This window comes from Peromyscus eremicus, chromosome 12 (assembly GCF_949786415.1).
Source record: "Peromyscus eremicus chromosome 12, PerEre_H2_v1, whole genome shotgun sequence".
In the NCBI taxonomy this organism is placed as follows: domain Eukaryota; kingdom Metazoa; phylum Chordata; class Mammalia; order Rodentia; family Cricetidae; genus Peromyscus; species Peromyscus eremicus.
The window spans coordinates 59,429,477-59,450,647 of record NC_081428.1 but is presented as its reverse complement, the minus strand read 5'-3'; the positions used below and the strand labels follow the sequence as shown (position 1 = coordinate 59,450,647).

The window sequence follows — 21,171 nt, the reverse complement described above, 5'->3', positions numbered from 1 at the left end:
GAGCACATCAGATGTTCAGTTCTGTCCTATTCCTTTGAGGTGGTATCTCTCACGGAACCTGGAAGCAGATGGTGGTCAACTCCAGTAATTCTCCTGTCTCCACCCCAACAACAGTGGCGTTACATTGGCCATGTGCAGCTTTTTGTGGATCCTAATTCAGCTCCTCATGTTTGTGCAGCAAGTGCTTCTTACCCACTGGCCCATCTCTCTAGACTTTAAATCAGATTGTTTGTTTGTTTGTTTGTTTGTTTTGAGGTTTTTCTAGACAGGGTTTCTCTGTAGTTTTAGTGCCTGTCCTGGATCTCGCTCTGTAGACCGGGCTGGCCTCGAACTCACAGAGATCCACCTGGCTCTACCTCCCGAGTGCTGGGATTAAAGGCATGCACCACCACCTCCCAGCGATCCTTGAGCCTTTCTACAATGTAGTCCCTGGCTTGACTGTCCCCTTCATTCAGTCACCAGCCCTCACCTTCTCACCTAGGGCCCTTGTCACTTTAACCCCAATCTCCTGCCTTTTTTGGAGTCTTGGTGCCATATTTTTTCTAGCCCATGAGCTCTTATAGGTCAGGCAGAAGCAGCTGGGACTTCCCATCTTAGTGCTTCCTGTAGATGTTGGTTGAACACAGACCCTCAGAGACCTATTGAGAAACCTATGAGCCATCCAGTGTCCAGTTTCCCTGATCTTGTCCAAGCCATGCTCTCTCAGAAGAGTTTATGGAAGCTCTTAGTGGTTACTAAGATGGCAGGCATGGCCTGGGAGCTGGGGTCTAGGACTGTATCTTGCCTGGTATCTTATGTGGAGGAGCCACAGAGAGCCACTCCAGGTGGATGCTGACTCCCCTGGGCCCCTGCTCCTTATAGCTCCAACCATAGGCCTGGGCAAGTGGTATCTAAAAGGGAAACAACATGCCACATGTTCTAAGACCTGACTCACTCCTCTTCCTTTTGTAGACCATGGGGGACATGAAACTGGTTGCTTCATCACACATGTCCAAAACCTCCCACAGTGTGGATCCCTCGAGGGTCAGCTCCGTGCCCCTCACGGAGGCCCCTGCTTTCATTCTGCCCCCTCGGAACCTCTGCATCAAAGAAGGAGCCACCGCCAAGTTCGAAGGGAGGGTAAGAAGTGTGGTTGACTGGGAGACAGGGGATGGGGGAAGGGGGTGTTCATCAAACTTGTCCTCAGCAAGCCTGACATGACGGAAGGCCTAGTCTTCCTTTGGACCGTCATATAAATTGAATGTGTACCATCTTGCTCTGTTTCTTGGTTTATGGTGAGCTCTGGTCTATGTTGGTGGACTCAGCAATGGAGGGGGCCATGCAAATTGACCATCCTGAGGTAGTTTGCTGCTGGGTATATTCTGGATACATGGTCTGGTGTCAGGAGGAATGCACCTTGGGTTTAAATCTGGGCTCCAAAATCTGGTCTCCTAAAAATGGACCGATTTCTCTCCCTACTTCTTCTCTGGAAGGAATGTTTTATCAGCTGCCCTCCTGTTCCACCCAGAGTAGTGAGATGTCAGATAGAATCTCCTGATTTTATTTTGTCACCTTTTGCCAATGAATCTTGATCTCTTGCCCTCCAGGGGCCTCCATTTCTTCTTCTGAAAGTATGAATGACAGGTCCTTGCCTGCTTCCTGTTACATAGATAAGGATGAGAGCAGAGAAGAAAATCTGCAAGAGTAGCTGGTGCTATACCCAGTGGGAAAGCCTTCTAGAAAGCTGTTAGGCCTTAAATCAGCTTTACTCCGAGGTGATATGGACATGAGGGAGGTTATGGGTAATGTCCATTTGGAGATCAAACACAGGGGTCCCAGCCCTGGAAGCTGAAAGGCCTTGGTGTGAGCACACAGTGAAGTCTGAGGAATTCTTAGGTTCCCCTGTGACCGTAAGCATGAGCTCCTGGAAGCTGTGGGAGAAAGAGGTCCCGCAGATGTGTCTTGGATGCCATTGGCCTTATCTTTGTGTAGGTAGCAGGTTTGGCCACATAGTCCTTTGGAGAGCGTGCTGAGGCTTCTGAGTTGGAAAAAGGCCAGAGCTGCTCTGAATTGTATTTACACCAGGCACTGATCTGTCTAGTTAGGACCTGTGCTAATGGGTCCGCCCTAATACCAAATTTTATATATTTTATCTAAAGCAGACCACAGGGGAACTGTTGGGGATGTTTGTGGGCTCCACCAGCATAAGGCTCTCTTCTGTTGCCCTGAATTTAGTCCACCTCCTCTCATCTCCACACCAGGAAGGAACCTTGAGCATTCAGAAATGGCTCTGGTGACCACAGAGAGGAAGGAAGTGCTGGTTCATGCCACAGCATTGGTGACCCTTGAACACATTCTAGTAAGCGAAAGAAGCCAGGCAGGAAAGAACGAAACCACACGATTCCATTTATATCGCATGTCCAGGATGGCATGTGTGAAGGACAGAAGGAATAAACAGTCCCAGCAGGTGGAGGAGAGAGGGATGGGCATGGCTGCAGTTGTTACAGTTTCTTCCCGAGATGGTGAAGACGTTCTGAAGTTAGATCCTGATGGTGGCTGTGTGACTTTGTGAATGTTCTTATAAAATGCCGAACTGTACACATTGTAAAATTAAAAGCCGTTTAAGACATGCCTTAGTCAGCAGAACCCCCCCACCCTCCTACCACACTGCTTCTGAGAGGCAGCTCCTTCCTTGGCTTCCTCACAGCCCAGCGAAGCCCCAGTGTCTGTCCCTGCCACTGCCACGAAGGAGCCGTAGCTTTGAGGTGAGAGCTTGGGACCTAGGAGTTAGCATACCTACTCTTTTGTACCTACCGTGAAGCTAGGGTTTCTGTATTTGAGGGAAAAAACAACAACAACAACAACAAATGCTGGCTATTTCTAGCCCAGAATAGCCAATAAGACATTAAAAGTGCTTCATGATGTCAGAAAGTGTTGTAATGCAGTACCTCTCCGGCTGAGCTGAAATTCACATAAAACAAATTTAATCATTTTGAGCAATTCAGTACCATTTGGTACATTTACCAAGTTGTGTTAGTTGCCTTTCTGTTACTATAACAAAATTACTGAGTTAAACCAACCTTTAAAAGGTTTCCTTCAACTTATGGTTTCTGAGCTTTCGGCCGTGGTTGGTCCCTTGCTTTTGGGCCTGTGGAGGAGCAGCACATCATAGTAGGGCCTGTAGTAGAGAAAGCTACTCTCTGTGACCCAGAAACAAAGAAACAGAAGGAGCCAGGGTCCCAACAGCCCCTTCAAAGGCACACCTAATTTTTTTTCACTAAGGCTCCACCTCCCAGTAGGGCCACCCTGAGGACAAGCTTTTGTCACATGGGCTTCTTGGGGACAATCCAAATCCAAATTATAGCAGTGTTGACTGCAGAATTTTTTTTTTTTTTTTTTTTTTTTTGGTTTTCTGAGACAGGGTTTCTCTGTGTAGTTTTGGTGTCTTCTGTCCTGGATCTCGCTCTGTAGACCAGGCTGGCCTCAAACTCACAGAGATCTGCCTGCCTCTGCCTCCTGGGTGCTGGGATTAAGGGCACGCACCACCCCTGCCCGGCCTGACTGCAGATTTTTTTTTAATTTATTTATTTATTATGTACACAGAAGAGGGCGCCAGATCTCATTACAGATGGCTATGAGCCACTATGTGGGTGCTGGGAATTGAACTCAGGACCTCTGGAAGAGTAGTCGGTGTTCTTAACCTCTGAGCCATCTCTCCACCCCAGAATTCTTAAAACAGCATTGTCTTTGGAGTATTTTATTTGACTTCTGTTGACCCAGTGCATGACTCTGCATATTCCTTGTGGTCTGTGTGTTCCTTTTAAATCAGCCCATGGGCCTGCCCTGCTGCTTGCCATCTGACTTTGGCAGCGTGCTGGTATAGCATGTACAGAAGGCTGTTAGAGAGGGATATTCAGATAGTCTCCGGCTTACTGACAGCAAAAGAAGCTGTGGCAGAAAGCTCTCTATCAACACAGGTGCTCTGTGGCCACAAACACACGAAGACATTCATATCAGGGAAGGGCCACCTCTCATGACCCCAGGATGAGGTAGCTGGTTGTGTTGATATCAAAGCTGAAGCTGAGCCAGGGACATCATGTCCTTGCGCCCTCACAGAAGGAAAAAAATCAGGTGGTATGTCATGGCTTTGAGCAGGGGTTTCTGTTAGGAGAAACTGAGCTCTGAATATAGGCTCCCACATGCTTGGCCAGAGGTGCCAGCTGCCCCCCAAGGCTGCCTCTGGACCTCTGCACCCTGCCTGCAGTGCCCTCTTCTCTGGGCACACAGCCTGCTCAGTGGCGTCGTCTGTACCTGTGTCTGCCTCACAGCCACTACAGGACCACAGCTTTGGGGATTGGGCTCTTGAGGGAGCTCTTTCCAGGGAACCTTTTGAGGTCATGCCTCATCATTCAGTTCTGCCCGGCAGTTCCTGTTGGACTCCCTATTACTAATGCCCAAGGATGCCTGCTGGCTTCCCCTCCTTCTTGAGAGCTCCCACTCTAAGTGGAGGGGCCGGCTTCTTCCGGAGAGGCCAGGACTGTGCCCTCACATCAGTGGACACCACGGATGTGAGCAAGTCATGAAGTCTGTTTCCTCACCACCTCCAGGCCTGTGATTAGCAGCTGGTTGAAACGTGGGCTTACTGTTTTTATCCCTGAAAGCTAAAAGCAACTGCCCGCTCACTGCCATTTTTCTATCATGCCTGCTTTAAAAAAAAAAAGACCGAAGTGAACCCCTCCTCTGGTAATGCACCTCTTCTCATCAGCGAGACATGGGTGAATTTAGAGGGGTGCTGTAGTTGCCTCCTTGGGTTCAGGCCCCCCGAGGCACTTCAGACTTGAGCCTTTCTTTCCCTGGGGTCAGATCTATTGCATCCTGTAGCACTGTCCCACTCTGTGACAGATAATTGAGCAGCGAACACCTAACCTATACCCATTCCCCTAGCGGGCTCTTCCAATCCCTGAGATAACTCCCGAGGCTTCCACGGCAGTTCCGCGTGGCCCAGTGACCCATCTGGGCTGAGGTCATCTAGGGGGCTTCAAGGAAAGCTGTCTTCTCATGACTAAAAGTTAAGGAGAAAAGACATCGTGGATGCTCTCTCTCATTTTCTACCTTCCCTTCTTCCTGCCTTGAGTACAGATGCAATGCCATGCTCAGACAGCCATTTTAAAACCATGAGGCAGTAAGTGGGCACACTGAGGACTGGCTGGAGGCGGGAGAACAGCAGTGAAGGACTAGCAAACAAGAGACGATACTAAGGCTTCGAGACTTTCCAAGATAAGATCTTTAGCTGTGATTATCCGTCCAGGAAATTTTACAAAAATATCTTCCTAACTGATACAGGTCCAATGATGCGTACATAGAGATGGCGTCCCTTAAATGATGGACTGCACAGGGCCCGGCTAGAAGCTCTAGCGGTCCCTTTCCAAATTTACTAGCCATGACAGGTTGCCTTATTCTGAGTTGAGTATGGCCCTGAAGTTGAAACATTCCAGAAGAATTCCTTCCTTCCTGGCTGTGGCCGTTCAGAAGAAAGTCTTGCACTTGGAGGTAAATGGAGCACTCTGTGGCACTCCTTCTGTGCAATCAGGTCTAGGTAATTGGCTCAGCTATGTCTTTGAGTGTGTGTGTGTTGGCAGGCGGGGTTCGCATGCCCAAAGCTTGAGAGATTGTTTCCAGAAATTCACAAAAGTTTGCCTTCGTGCTCCATCTGTCTCCCCCTTTAGACACAAGCACCCCATGCGGTGCCCTGACTTACATCTAGAAACCCCTGTACTTCCATCCAGCTGCATCCTCTCCATACCGTACTTAGGACCCATCAGTTTTTAACCACATGGTCCTGCACACACTTACAAGGCTATGAGATCCTCTTCCCATGACTCCCGTTGCTGTGTCCCAGTGGTGCGCCTGTCCACTCATGTCTTTGCTGGGCTTCCTTGTGAGCACAGCCAGGGCCCCATTTGTTGGGCCAACTGAAGTACCCCTGGCTGTTCTGTGGTCCATGTGGGGAACTGCAGCATTGGTGGGCTGCCTGCCTACCACAGGGTCCGGTATGAGAAAGGCAACGGTGGGGGAACTACTAAAATCAGTGGAGATTTCTTCCCCTTTGCCCAGGGACTTACCATTTTCAATAAGCAAATAAAACCACAGCCCAGCCCTTCTGTTCTGCAGACCCGAGGAGTTAATGCTTTAAGGCTCCCCGAGAAGTACCGCCAGAACAAGGTTTGACCCGGGCCCTTGGGCTCACTGAGGTGGGCCTCCTGCAGAGTGCTGCTTTGGCCTTCTCAAGGCAGATGCTGCTTCAGCTGTGGAGAAGGAAGAGGGGAAATAATAGCTTCCATTTGTGCTTGAACCAATAGTAGTATCAATTCCCTGAGGCCTTCTTCCCAGTTTCCATCCACCTGAGAAGTTGTCGCTGTATTCAAAGACATGAGGAATTTAAATGTCATGCCTGGCCTCCACTGGTCCCCAGGAGTCCTAAGTGTTGTGGTATAGAAAGGTGTGCATGCATAAACAGCAGCCGTGACCGTGTGTAACCAGATTGTTGCAGGAAGTCTATCAACAGAGTTACTGCTGTGGCGGGGCGGATGTGGGAGGAAGGGAAATAGGGTTGTCATGGCTGATGGGATCACACATGTAGTCCTAGTCTTCTTATCCCCACCTGGGTGACACCGGATAGGACTATGCCAGAGCGTTTGCACCTAGACCTTGTGTTACACACACCGTTTGAGTCTGGCTTTCCTTCCACAGGTCTAATCCAGTTTCTTGAACTCAGTGGCTGTTTCTTGTCGGTCTTTGGGCCTCAAGAGTAACACACAGTACCTGCTGTATGACTGTGTGCTCAGAACATTTTTGCCTCACTGAGGACACCAGAGTGGAGCTGTGCCTGAGCTTCCAGCCATCTCCAGTCCCAGTGGCTCTGAGCTCATTCTGAGCACAACTGCAGCATCCTTCCCACCCTCCCCATCCATGTCCTAGGGCTCTTGCTCATCCCCAGACTGTGCCTGGACCAAGATGCACTTGCTTTTCCTCCCCACTTTATTGACTTAGGTTCTGTTTCCTTTAGACAGATTTCCTTAAGTATAACTTTTAGCTGTTTTATTAGAGTACAGAAGAGCCATGGCTGTAGGATGTGCACCGTTCCTGATAATCACACAACATCAGTCATGAATAACTGTAGGAAAGACTTTGGTCTTTAAAATGTGTGATCCAGTAATCGTCTCTGTGCCTGTGTTAAAAATGAAGAAAATGATTTCAATGGTAAGCTGTTATTAACGGCACTTGTTGCCAGGCCCAACTCTCTTGAGTTCAATCCCCAGGATATACATGATGGGAGGAGAGGACCTGTGGTACACACCCCTGAGGTTCCCCCAAATAAAATTAATACATATAATAAAATAAAACTTCAGAGACAATGTGAAAGGTCTATTTTTCAGAGGCAAGTGCCCATCAACAGTTTAGACAGACACTCAGAAATGGCCCGTGCAAATACGACATCTGTCTGAGTATCCTTTTGTACGTACAGTGTGTATGTGCTGATCTCCCTGCTGTTCTCCCTTAGTCCTGTTTCCCGTGCATTTCGCACGTCAGTAGATGGATGCACCTCGTGATGTATTCACCAGCTTTTCCACTCTCCATGGCTCCCTCTGAATTTCCCTAATGCTCCAGCGTCAACTTAGTTGTGTTCTAGCCATTTAAAATCATGCCAGTGTTTGTTATCTTTTGCTTCTTTAATGAGAGTGAGTTCTTCAAGGTCTGGATCTGCACTATTGAATAGGATAACCACTAGCCACGGGTGGCTGTTTAACTTATGTTAATGCTAATTGAAATGGAGTAAAATTGAAAATTCCTTTCCTTGGCCATCCTAGGGAAATAGACTTACTAGGCCATACACATACTTTCAGTGCTCAGTGGTTTTATGAGGCCAATAGCTACTGTGTCAAGCAGCACAGGTTTTCGAGTATTTCTGCCATCACAGAAAGCCTTTTGGACATGCCTGATCTAGAGCATTCTTATTGATTCAGCTATTAGGTATTTGTGATTCACAGCTAAAAGACATGTTAAAAATAGCTGTTCTGGGCTGGAGAGATGGCTCAGCAGTTAAGAACATTTGCTCCTTTGCAGAGGACTAGAATTTGGTTTCCAGTGTCCACATGGCAGCTCTTAAACTGCCTCTAACTTCAGTTCCAGGGGATCCAAATCCTTCTTCTGGCCTCTGCTGCACACACATGATGCATATACACACACTCAGGCACATAAACATATGCATATGCATAAACCAAATAAGTATTTAAAAATACTTTTTTAAAATAAGTGTTCTGTTCACAATAGAAATGAAACATTGAATTCTTGAGAATTTACTTAAGGCATAAGATGTGTCCAAAGGATAATGTCACCTCTGGAGGAGAGAATGTTTTTCTCCAATCCTCCGACTGTAGCAGGAATGCTAACCTTAGCTCAGCCAGCATGAGTTTACTCCCTAGATTCCCGCAGATATCTGCTCCAGGTGGCTAGCAGACATTGCCTGCATGCTGCAGTCCATGAAGGAATAGAATGGGGTGATAGAGTAGATATTGCTGAAAACTAGTTGTCAGCAGTTGGTGGCCACATTAGGTTGACATGGTAGATTGAACAAACTTAGCAATTCTTTGCCTTCTACCTATGCCGTGGAAATGAACTTAGGGAGGTCCAAACGGGGATGAGTTCAGAGCTGCACTGAGTATCGAGGAAAAGGGCATCCATGGTTTCGAGGTTCCCTGAAGGATCCCCCACTGTTCCTATTGGAGCAGACCTAAGATGAAGACTCCACAGAAGACAGAGCTTCCTATGTGAGGTCAAGGATCTGGGGATTAAAAGAAAGATGGTTTTCTAACATCTTTGTGGAGAAAATTAGAGCTCTTAGTGTAGCTATTAGCCAGTCTTGGGGTGGGGGATGCTTCCTTTGTCATAGTGAGGAGAGTTGGATGTGCTGTATGTTTGCTGCATGGCCAGAGTCTCTTAAGGGAAGTTCGTCAGGAGACTTCCCCACATGCAGCGTGTAGCTATCCCCCCACTCAAGAGGATGGGCTTGTATTCAGTTTTGGAAGGTTCATTACAGCTGCCTACATTTGGAAACTAGTTCTTTAGTCTGAATTAGATAATGGATGGTCCCAAGCTATTTGAGGAAAATGTATATGATATTATTACCAACCCACTAGACACAGCTCAGAAGTGTTAGTTTAGTTACAGAAAGCAAATTCTGAAAGCTTTGGCAAGCCAGAAGTAAAGCAGCAGTGAATGGGAAAAACGGCAAAGTATAGGGACACAGTGGGGCGTTAATGCAATAAATATTCTCTGGAATGGATGGGTCGGATAACCACAGTTTAATTATGTGACTCAGAAACCGCAATGACAGGTGGGTGAGGTGGCACATACCTGTAATTTCAGTGCTTGGGTAGCTACGATCCCACAAACAACAAACAAACCCATAATGATACAGGTAAATAAAGTCCATTCAAGAGCCAGATTTGGCACCTTTTGCTTGTGGTACTCCCAGGAAATGTGAGTTACTATTTACAAGTAGAAAGCTTACACCTACAGTTCTATTCGAAGGGCCTTTCTTTCTTTCTTTGTAAAAATGTATTTGTGTATGCATGCTGTGTGTCGTGTGTCGTGTGTCGTGTGTCGTGTGTGTGTGTGTGTGTGTGTATGTGTGTGTGTGTGTGTGTGTGTGCACGTGCCAGAAGAAGGTGTTGGATCCCCAGGAGCTGGAGTCACAGGTGGTTGTGAGTTGCCCAATGTGGGTGCTGATAACACAAGGGGCTTTTCTTGTTTTATTTTTTAAAATTTTATCCTGGTATGATCGGACACTGAACGGCCTGGGAATTGAACCCAGGTCCTCTGGAACATGAGTCAGTGCTCTTAACTGCTGAGCCATCTCTCTCTCTGGAAGGGCCTTTCTTAACAAATAGGATGTGCCAGCGTTTCCACAGGGGCACGCCTGCTCAGCAGATGCTATCTGCCCAGTCTAAGGATGTCTTTTCCAGGTTGCTCTCATCTCTACCGTTTGCAGTTTTCTCCCAACACCAAGGCCGGTGCCTGTTGCCAATTTTGACTTTGGCATCCCCTGAGTTCACACACACTTGTCTAAATTCATAGTAGGGCAGCAGAAGATGGTTAAGAACAGTCCTCAGATGGTTCTTCTCCACGCCCAGTTTTTGTGGCTGGGTTTTTCCGCCCAGTCTCTGTAGGCATCTGAGCTTGTGACCATGCCATAGATGCCCAATAAGAGATCTAAAATTCCAAACAGGACTGGCAAGAGGGAGGCAGCCTAAGTCAGAGAAAGTCTTCACTTTTCCTGGTGGAAATCCTCTAAGTGCTGTCTGAGTGGGCACATGGAAGTGGAGAGGACATGGTGGGTACCAGAGGCTGGGGAGGGGAGGAAGGGAGGAGAGATGGGCAAGGTTAAGCTGTGAGTCCTCAAGTGCAGCTGGTGGGCTTAAGGAGCTTTGGGCTCCTATTGCATAGTAAATGACTATAAATATCAGTGCTGTGAACTCCACGATGCTAAAAGGAATTTGAAAATGACTTCCATAAAGAAATGATCCACGGCTCTTGAGCATAGATGTAACTGTGGTTATGTGACCTGTATAAACAACAGTCCATGCGTGCATGTATTGAAGCATTATATGGTACCACATTAATGCATGTAATTTTTATAACTTGATATATCCACTAAAATGCATTTATTAGGAAACCGATCAAGTGCCTTAGTTTCTTTTCCTGGTGCTGTGGTAAAATACTGTGACAAAAACAAATTAAGAGGTGTGGGGGGGTGCGTTATCCTGGCTCACAGTACAAGTGTAGATAGAGTCCAGCATGGCCAGGAAGTCAAGCGGCAGGAACTTAAAGCAGCTGGTCCTGTCATATCCACCAGCAGGAAGCAGAGAGCAGTGAATTCATGTTGCTGCTCAGTTCTGTTTCCCCACAAATGTAATCCAGGACCCTCGCCAGAGAATGGTGTCTGCACCCACAATGAACAGATCTTCCCACACCATCTCCCACAGTAGCTCCCAGAAGCCTATCTCTCGGATGATTTTAGATTCCATTTAGCTAATGATAACACTACTCATCACACCCGGAGAATATTAGTATTGATTATGAAGTTAATGATAAAAAGAATAGAAAGATGATTTTGAAGGCTCTGCTTGGGAAGTGATACTTTTGTAGGAAGGGGAAAGATTAAGAGGGGAAAAAACATCTTTTTGTCAGTTTATGTTCTCAACATATACCTTTTACTTTTCATATGTTCTCATCGCTGGAGTTTCTGTTCACAGTAGATAAAAATTATGTCTGTAAATTTTTAAAGCATAATAAAATGCTTGTAAAAATATTTGTTCCAGCAACCCGAGTTCAGTGTCCAGATCCTGTCAGATAAACGATCAAAGACAAATCCAAAATTTACACTGGAAATCTCATAGACAGCATGTGGACATGGAAAAACATGTAACTGCATCAAAATGCATTACACAACACTACTGGCAGTTCAACACACAGAAATGTAAATACCTTTCAGGCGTTGTATACCTGAAAAACGAGCGAAATCAAGCTCTCAAAGCCTGTTGCGGGAGCCGTGAGGAGGCGGGATGTTTTCTTTCCTGGAAGCATTGAGGATTAGCTCAGCCTCCTGGGACCTGGACTGGAAGAATGTTATAGGAGCAATAAAACCATTGATCTACTTTACCAAGAATTCTGTTTTGACACTGTCACTTAACTCTCAATGGAGAATCGGGGGGGGGGGGGGAACAGCCAGAATAGAGATGCTCAGAATACTATTTATCATAGCAGAAATGGAACCAGCCTGTACGCAGAGAGAGAGAGAGCATTAAATAAATGCATCAATATGGCAGCTATTATATAACATCTCACCTGCTTGGCATTTGGGGGAGCTACATCCATAAATGGAAATGTGTGAGAATAGCATGAAGTGGAGAGAAAGTAGAAACCAAGATGTGGCTGTGTAGACTGATCTCAATCTCGTGGAAGCACGAATGTGCTTATTACATGCGATTAGTAGAGGCTTTGGAGACTTGGAAGTAGGATGTGGTGGTGGTGGTGGTGTTGGATGTACTCTAAATGTTACGTTTTTAAAATCGCTCCGGGACAGCTTCCCAATCAGAGAAGACAGGGCTGGCACAAATAAGATGGACCTGGCTGTGCTAGGGAGGGTCTTAGGTGCCTATTGTCTCAACTGTTTCCAATTAGCTCTTTGCCTTGAAATATAAGCGAAGTGGAGTGGCAGAATGAGCAGTTGGAGATGGAGGGTCCGGACCAAGGTGATCTTACAGCTACTATACTGCAGGTGGCCACAGGGTCAAGGTGCACAGGACTGGGTTGTTGCTCATCAGTGGGCCTGGCCTAGTGCCTGTTCATTTGCCTCATTTCTTAGAACCTTGTATGTGAGATCCTTGGTCAAGTGTCACATTCCTCAAAATTCAACGTTAGCTACGAAGGTACCACTTTTGTAATAAAACAAAAGCAAGACCGGTGAGTTGAGTCTCCAAAGGGAGGAAAAAAACCAACGGCAACAAACAAATATGGCTGCCACCCTCTGTAGCTAGAGTTTTCCTGCCTGGCCCACGGTCAGGGCAAATCTCTCTCACCTGCCAGTCCCACAGCCGCTCAGACCCGACCAAGTAAACACAGAGACTTATACTGGTTACAAACTGTATGGCTGTGACAGGCTTCTTGCTAACTGTTCTTACAGCTTAAATTAATCCATTTCCATTGATCTATACCTTGCCACGTGGCTCGTGGCTTACCGGCATCTTCACATGCTGTTTGTCATCATGGCGGCTGGCAGTGTCTCTCTGACTCAGCCTTCCACTTCCCAGCTTTATTCTCCTCCTTGTCCCGCCTACACTTCCTGCCTGGCCACTGGCCAATCAGTGATTTATTTATTGACCAATCAGCAACACACTTGACATACAGATCATCCCACAGCAACCCTCCATGTCCAGTTTTGGTAACCAAACAACTTTTTCTTCTCTGGAGCCTTTTGCAGCGCTACCATCCCATTGTATTCTCTTTGTTGCCATGTTTGAGACGATTCAGAGTTCAATCAGGTGATTACCGTTCTGTACTATAAGAAGTCTTGTCCAGGATTTCTGCCTGCTGTGGAGTTGCTTATAGCTGTGGAGAAATCATTGCACCTCCCAGATCCCATGTTCTTCCTTCGAGAGTCACGGTTCACCTGGCTCTAAGGCCCTGTAAGAACTGAAATGCTATGGCATATTTTATAGTATGTGATATTTCACATGCCTGACTTTTTGTTTTGTTTTTTCGAGACAGGGTTTCTCCGTGTAGTTTTGGTGCCTTTCCTGGATCTCGCTCTGTAGACCAGGCTGGCCTCGAACTCACAGAGATCTACCTGGCTCATGTCTGACTTTTACATCATCATTGCCATCCAGATATGAGCTCCCTCCCTATGTAGCTCTAGCTGATGTGGTATTTTCTATGTAGTCCAGCCTGGCCTCGAAGCCCCTATCCTCCTGCTTCAGCCTCCTGAGTGCTGGGATTACAGGTATGTGCACCACACTCAGTCTTTGTTGTCTCTCTTTTAGGGATGGGGATGCAGCTTCCGGCTGGAGTGAGTGCTTACACGCCATTCACAAAGCCCTCGGTTGGACTCTCCAGCACCGGAAACAAACATGGTTGTCTAATATTGAAAGCCTATTCCACTGTTAGCTCCTGGTTGTTGCCCAGCACGGAGAAATTGTTTAGCCTACAGGCTTTCTAGATGCTAGTCTCTTGCCTCATTAATGCCCTGCCTTTATTGCAGGTAGATTTTGAGTGTCTGAGTCTGGTTCACTCAACTAACGTTTACTGAGCACTTTCTCACGAGCCAGTTAATTTGTTGAGAACCAGAAATGTGTGAGAAGGACAGGGCTGCTGCCATTTGTGAACATGGCTGTATCTGCATTCTCCACATCACCCTGGGAGCTGGCCAAATAGTCTGAGAGTTGTTTCCTTTTAGCAGTCTATTATATTATTTGGTCTGTTTGTATCCGGTGCCAATTTCCTTTATAGGTTATTCTGATCAGATCTTATTTTTAATAATATACCAGACATTATTGTAGCCTTGTATAACATATGAAGTCCTTCTAGTCTGAGAGCAGCGAGTGCTAATTACCCCTCTTCTGTTTCCCAGCACTCTGGGGAAACACAAGCATCATTACACCAGGTGAAAGGACTCTTGAGAGCACAGTGCTCTGCGGGAGGGCTCCGGGAAGAGCAAGACTGGTGTTAATCACCTCCTACAAACCACATCCACCACCTCTGAGTGGTGGTGCTGAAGACTTAGTGCCTGGTGTTCCAGATGCTAGCTGCTCAGCCCTCCTGGGCTTATCTCCTGTGGTCAAGCTCTTCCTATTGCACAGTCTTGAGTGTTTCCTTTCAAAACAGAACCCTCTTAGAGTGTTGTGATCAGGCTCCTCACCAGCTTCCTCCACTGTGCAGGGTCAGTTCCCTGTGAGACAGATCATATGGACTCAACCCTTCCTAATGGTATTGCTCGGGGATTAAGCACTCTTAGGACTGTTAAGAACGTTAGTGACATTTGAATTTTTTCTTTATTTTTGTAGCCGAATGCTTGGCCCACATTGAAGTGTGTTCACCCCATGTGTGCCTGCTGCCCAGAGATCCAATGACAGTGTCAGATCCCTTAGAACTGGAGTTACAGATGTTGGGAGCTGCTGCTTGGGGGTGCTGGGAACCAAATTCAGGTTCTCTGCAAGAGCAACAAATGCTTTTAACCCCAAGCCATCTTCCCAGACTCATGAGATAAGGCTTTGTTATAAGCAGCCTCTAATGCCTGTTTTTTCCTCCTTAAACTAGGGTGTTAGGGGACAGTCGTTTAGCTCAACTGACAACTGCCAGCCCCTGCTCTTGTGTCGGGTTACCTAGGGCAGGGAGCCGCCAGCCGCCTCTTCGCTTCTTTAGCAACTGTCCAGGCTGTTCACAGCAATCTGTGTGCTGTGGACACTTCATGGGCTCCTCAAGGAAACATCCCACTAGCTCTTAAGAGCACTGCAGCCATGGCTTCTCCCAAAGCCCCAGTTTCTGCTTCCGTCTCATTTCCATCATGATTGTTCCAGACCCCTTGCGCCAGCTCTGAGGGACATCACTTGGGCGGTTGCAAGCCTCTGTCTGCTTCAGATGACCTCAGCCATCTTGAAGCTGTTCTTATACAGGAGAGAACACCTTCCCAGTGACAGCGCAGCGATTGTGATTGGTGCTTATGCAATGCTGGTAATCGGTGTGTATTTGAGACTTGTAGTTGGTAGGTCTAGAAACCGTACATGAACAAGATTGTGACTGGTGGAACCAAAAATACTACCAGAATGCCAAACTCCTTTCCAGACTATATAGGTATATAATCACATTCCATTTCCCTTTTTTTTTTTTTTTGTGGTCAGGCTAAGCAGTTTCTTCATACATACAACTCTTGCTCCCAGCGTCACAACAGCAGGCCCCCAAATGTCTCTCCCAGTGGTCTTTTGTCTCTTTTAGTCTACCACAGGTAGGGTGGGCTGGGCTGGTTTCGCAGAGAACAGATAAGTCATGGCAACCACAGGAAGGTGCCCGAGGTCTTAAGAGAGCAGCCAGGAGGAGAAACTGAGGTGTGAGCTTATAGGGACTGTGGGAGTACTAAGAGGGTTAGAGACAGTGGAGAGCTGAGACTGTGGAGGAAAAGACTCCAAGAACCAAAAGTGGGAGGCTTTGGGGAGCTGAGACGACAAGTTCTGGTCTCTGTAAGAGTCCCAAAGAGAGTTCCCGAATATTAAGAGCTATGGTTCTCCCAACACCCGAAGCTCGGGAGCTGTAGCTCGGGCTGCCGGGCTGCCTGCGTTCAAAGCCGGAGCAGGTACTCTTCTGAGCTGAGTCCCCAGAATTACATGGGTCTAGTTTAGGGGTGTAAGATTTTAGTTAGCAGAGCACGAGCTGTCAGTTCCTGGGTGTATAAGCCCAGCCACAGAGCATTAGGGCTTAAGTTACCAACACTAAAGGATAATACACATTTTCACTTCTTACCTAAGGAAAAGAAGCCACAACCACTTGTAACATCTGAACTGGCCCTTTTCCCGTTGTCCCGTCACCTAGGCCTCTGCATTCTGCTTACCTATGAAACGGGCATCCCATGGATGATACCATGGCCCTACCATGGATGCTAGCTCAGGAAATAGTTGATGAGTCCCTGGACTGGCTAGTTTTTGTGTCAACTTGACACATGCTAGAGTCATTAGAGAGGACAGAACCTCAATTGAGAAAGCGCCTCCATAAGATCAGGATGTAGGCAGATCTGTAGGGCGTTTTCTTAATTAGTGATAGATGGGGGAGGGTGCAGCCAATTGTGGGTGGTACCATCCCTGATCTGGTGGCCCTAGGTTCTATAAGAAAGCAGGCCATCAGGAGCAGGCCAGTAAGCAGCATTCTTTCATGGCCTCTGCATCAGCTCCCACCTCCAGGTTCCTGCCCTGCTTGAATTCCTGTCCTGACTTCTTTTGATGATGAACTGAAAGTGGAAGTCAAACCTTTTCCTCCCCAAGTTGCTTTGGTCATGGTGTTTCATGACATCAGTGGTAACCCTAACTAAGACAGCCCCCTTGGATATAGCTGCAGTGGCCTCATGGGTAGCTGGACCTGGAAAATACTTTCCTGGAAAGATCTTTTTGGCAGGGCACCCCAGTGGCGTGCTCTTTTCAAGTGGAAGCCTGTGCTTTCACATCCTGGAGTCTTTTGATGGTGGTGGTGGAGGTCGGTCTTGTAGCAGACTAAGCTTTCCTGTGGCCCCAGTGCCCCATGCACAGCAGAAACCAAATCCCAGGCATTTAATAATATTTCTACTTTGCCTCTCAGGACTTTCATCATAAAGGTGGCTATAAGTAGCCAGCAATAACCATGCTACAGACTAAATGCTATGCTATATTTAGATTTTACTCACCAAATAAATTAGATCATTACTTGTGAATTCAGCCTCCCTCTAATTTGCTAAAGCCAGGTAGAATATAGCCAGATTCTTTGCCAGAATGTAACAAGAGTGGCCTCTAGTCCATTTCCCACCCTGAAACCTCAAGAGCACAGCCTCTGCTGTCTGTATTTCTCTCCACATTTTCAAACTCCCACCACCAATCATCTGTTAGATGGAGCTGACAGCCTCTGGGGCTTCTCTAGCTATAGCTCCAGACTTTTCCAAATCCTCCCCTACAAGCCATTTCCAAAGGCCTAAGAGCCATGTGGTCAGATTTAGTCCCAGAAACAACTCCTACTTCCCCGCATTCTGTACCAGTTACTTTTCCGTTGCTGTGACCAAAATAACCAACCACAAACCTTAAAGGAGGAAGGGGCTTGTCATTTCAGAAGTGTCCATCCATCATAGCGGGGAAGGCAGGACGGAGCAGCTTAGCCAGGGTGGCAGGATTGCGTGGTAGCAGACCAGGAAGCCAAGAAAGCTGTCGGGATCCAGGGGAGGGTATAATAATGCAGCATCTGCCCCTAGTAACCTACTTCTACAAGTCATGTCTCACTTCCTGAAGGCTCCGAAGCCTTAAAACAAACAAACAAACAAAAAACAAACAACAAACAAACAGACAAAAACCCTACAAATTAGGGACCAAGCAATCAAACAATAAGTTTGTTGTGGTGGGGAGGGGGCATTTAAGATTCAAACCATAACAGTAGGCTTATTTGTGTGTGTGTGTGTGTGTGTGTGTGTGTGTGTGTGTGTGTGTGTGTGTGTTGCTGTTATTGTTTTGTTTTGTTTTTAGACATGGTCTCGTGTAGCCAGTGCTGGCCTTAAGCCTCTAAGTGCTGATATTACAGGCACGTACCACCATACCTGGCAATGGTAGATAACCAGTGAGTTTTGGTTAGGCTAGTCCTGAGCGAGAATGAGCTTCAGTGTATCAGGACACTACATCAGTCTGGGGACGCACAAATGCTGTCTTTTCAAATGACGCCCTCCAGTGACTTGTGGTTGTCACAAGGGTCTGCTTCACTTGAGATCACCGGCACAACCTGGAAGGAGAGCTGGGCTGGTGGCCAGGTGCCTGGGATTTGGTTTCTGCATGCTCTGACTTCTAGGCATGAGTTTCTTTCTCTGTAAGATGAGGAGGTCAAAGCAGATGGCTCCCATACCCCGTCCTGTACTGACATCCCATAACGTCATAGAATAAAGTACGAACCCGATATTGGCGTCAAGACTGACAGGTCCTCTTGACATGCTACCGTTGTCCCCGTTCTCTTCCACAGTTCTTCATGTCAGTTGTGGCACTCAGAAGGCTGGCTGGCATGGGTCGTCTGTCAGTGATTCATTTCTGTAAACACTAGCTATAGGGCGACGTTTGCTAGTCCTGGGATAAAAGTATGGCAGAACCACAGTGTTGTCCATCCACGTAAGGAGCAGCCACTCATATGTATTCCAAACACACACACACACACACACACACACACACACACACACACAGAGAGAGAGAGAGAGGGAGAGGGAGAGGGAGAGGGAGAGGGAGAGGGAGAGATATGCTGGCTGAAAAAGAAGTGCACTCTGGTGTCAGTTTTGAAAGAAAGTGCCTCTGCTAAAGACCCTTCAGAGATGAAAGGTAGTTGGGGGACCGTGATAGAAAATAGAAACCTGTGCCCTGACACCAGACAGTGATGGTGGGCATAGGAATTGATCCACATTTTTTTTTCCTTTCATTTGGTGACATGTTGAGTCCCCAGGCAACTCTTGTATAAGATGCAAGTCCCAGGTGGAAAACCCCAGTGAGACTGTGGGTGCAGTTCAAGTGGGTAAGGCAGGGTGAGCCCTGCTAAGGACTGGAGTTCAATGGCCAGCACAGCATCCCAAGCCTAGGAAGAAGGGATGCCAGGGAAGTGGGAAGCTCTTGGCCACCAAGCCCCGGGAAGTCTGACAGAGGGGTGAAAAATGAGCCTGGAAGAGTTGGAGCCAGGAAGGCAAGGAAAATCAAATCAAATCTGGATCCTGATTTAAAAGGCATGAGGCTGAGCGGAGCCAGGCACCTGGACATACTTTCCACAGCCTGTCATACAGGGCTTGCATTATCCACCACAGTGAAGGAAAGTGGAGCCCTAATAGATGAGCCCCAGCCTGTGGTCCCCACAACCAGGTTGCTCAGCGACAGAAAATGCTTGACAGGTGGAATGCTTTGGGGCTGGAGGATAAGGACACTTGTTATGCATAGAAAGAGGGGAGGGGAGCATGTCTGGAGCAGTTTGGTTCCAGACAGTCTCCCTTACGTACAAGGAACCCTTGAACATAATTAATGAATTATGATCGGCAGAGCTCTTTTGTAATAAAGGTCCACCTCTTCATCTGGAGTTTGAAATGAATTCTAGAAACCTTAACACGTGAGTCATTACTCTGGAGAGACTTTTAGAGAGGGTATTCCTTGAAGCGGGGACTTTCAGAATCTACTGAGCCTTTCAGACAGGCCAAGGAGAGGCTATGTGAGCACAGTGACTCTGTGAGCCACTCAGGTCTGGAAATCAGTATCCCACTGTAGGTGTCAGCCACCCACAGGGGATCATGTGGCAAATGGTGGCTGGCCTTCAGTGTCTTGCCCAGCTTCACCTTTGAGAATGATATATCTGATGATCGTGTATCAGGGGAGGGGTCCATGGATGGCTGTGCATGGTCAACTCATAGATTAGTAATTCTCAACCTTTTTTTCCTTCATTGTCATCCCCCTACAGAGCTCCACAATAGGAACTGAGTGTCACAGATAGTCACTGTTATTTATGTTTCATAGTTTATGTATATATGTGTGTATATGTTAGATAGATAGATAGATGATAGATAGATAGATAGATAGATAGATAGATAGATAGATAGATAGATAGATAGATAGATAGGGGGATTTATTTTTTTTGCCCATTCTTAGAACTAATTTTTATCCCTATAGGAGCATTACTGCCTGGTCTTGGTGAATGTGGGGACTTGCGGTGTGTGTTTGACATCTCCTGGGGACATGGTGATGCGGTGGATGGACAAAGATGTATGGGCTAAGAGAAGACTGGATCTCTTGAGAATGTGGGCAGGACAGAGTGACAGAAGGAAGTCTGTAAGAGCAGCAGTGAGCAAAGTAACCTGGATGGGGGCATGAGAGTCGAGGGGCCAGGCCTGTGCCAGGAAGGGTGTGTGTGTCAGGGAGGTGCCCTAGCTCACTCTCAGAGACAGCAGGTGGAGAGTACTCCTCCCCTGCCTTACCCCATGCCTCATAGCCGTCCCATCATTTGCAAGCATGGTGGATTTCCTTTCCCTTCTGAGCTGCTCCACTCTGACAGTGGCTGCTCTAGGAAGTTTATGTTGTTGGAGCAGAGAATGGGATACAAAGGGTCCAGGGGATAATAAGAAGAATAAGAATGGTGAGTCCAGAGAAGAACCAGTTAAGAACCAGCTAAGAACCAGTTTCTTTCTACTGAGAGTTTAGGCATCTAGACCAGCGAGAGCATTTACCAGGGGCCTGAGCTGAGAAGGACCATAAGGTGTGGTGACATGTGGGTGTCAGCTGAAGGGACCCACGTGGTGGGATACTGTTCTTAGTTGCTCTTGCCATTGCTATGACAGAATACCAGACAAAATCAACTTATATGTACGTAGGAGGAAACGAACAGTAGATAGAGGATTCAGTAGAGTTTGTGGTTTCAGGTAGACCAGTGCTCCCTGAGGAAGAGGTCAAGATGCACTTAGCTACCTGGAGTTACCAAACCACACTCTGATATGGTGGAGTCCTAATTCTCACTCTCATCCCTGAGACATTGGAGAGGTCCACCATGTGCTTACAAACAAGTACTTTCCAGACCTTGCCATGAAACACTGAGGCAGGAAACCAAGTTCGTCTGTGCATCAGAGTGGTAGAGAGATTAGCAAGGATGCAGGCCTCACAGGCAGATCTGGGCTGGGATTTCTCCTGCTTGTGTTCTCTAAGCCCCACGGGTGTGATGGGAATAATCCCCACCTCACTGTACAGCTGGGAGGCTGGTACAGTAGCAGAGGTGTGCACAGCAGTTGTCTAATAATGTGGAGACATCTTGCTACAGTGGACCCTTTATCTCCATATGGAGACACATTCCAAAGCCACCTGAAGCCACAAATTGTACCAAACCCTCTAGATACTGTTTGTCTTCCCCTACATA

The 21,171-nt window shown here is 47.2% G+C and overlaps 1 protein-coding gene across 2 annotated transcripts in view; it reads left to right on the top strand.

Annotated features, from left to right (window-relative positions):
* The first annotated feature begins 951 nt into the window (after nucleotides 1-951).
* Mylk (myosin light chain kinase) overlaps nucleotides 952-21,171 on the top strand; it is a 181,620-nt gene continuing 161,400 nt past the window's right edge. For both annotated transcript variants that reach the window (XM_059277280.1, XM_059277279.1), the window contains exon 1: nucleotides 952-1,119. In XM_059277280.1, the coding sequence (XP_059133263.1) occupies nucleotides 955-1,119 (165 nt within the window). In that variant the 5' untranslated portion in view covers nucleotides 952-954. The remainder of the gene's footprint in view (nucleotides 1,120-21,171) is intronic.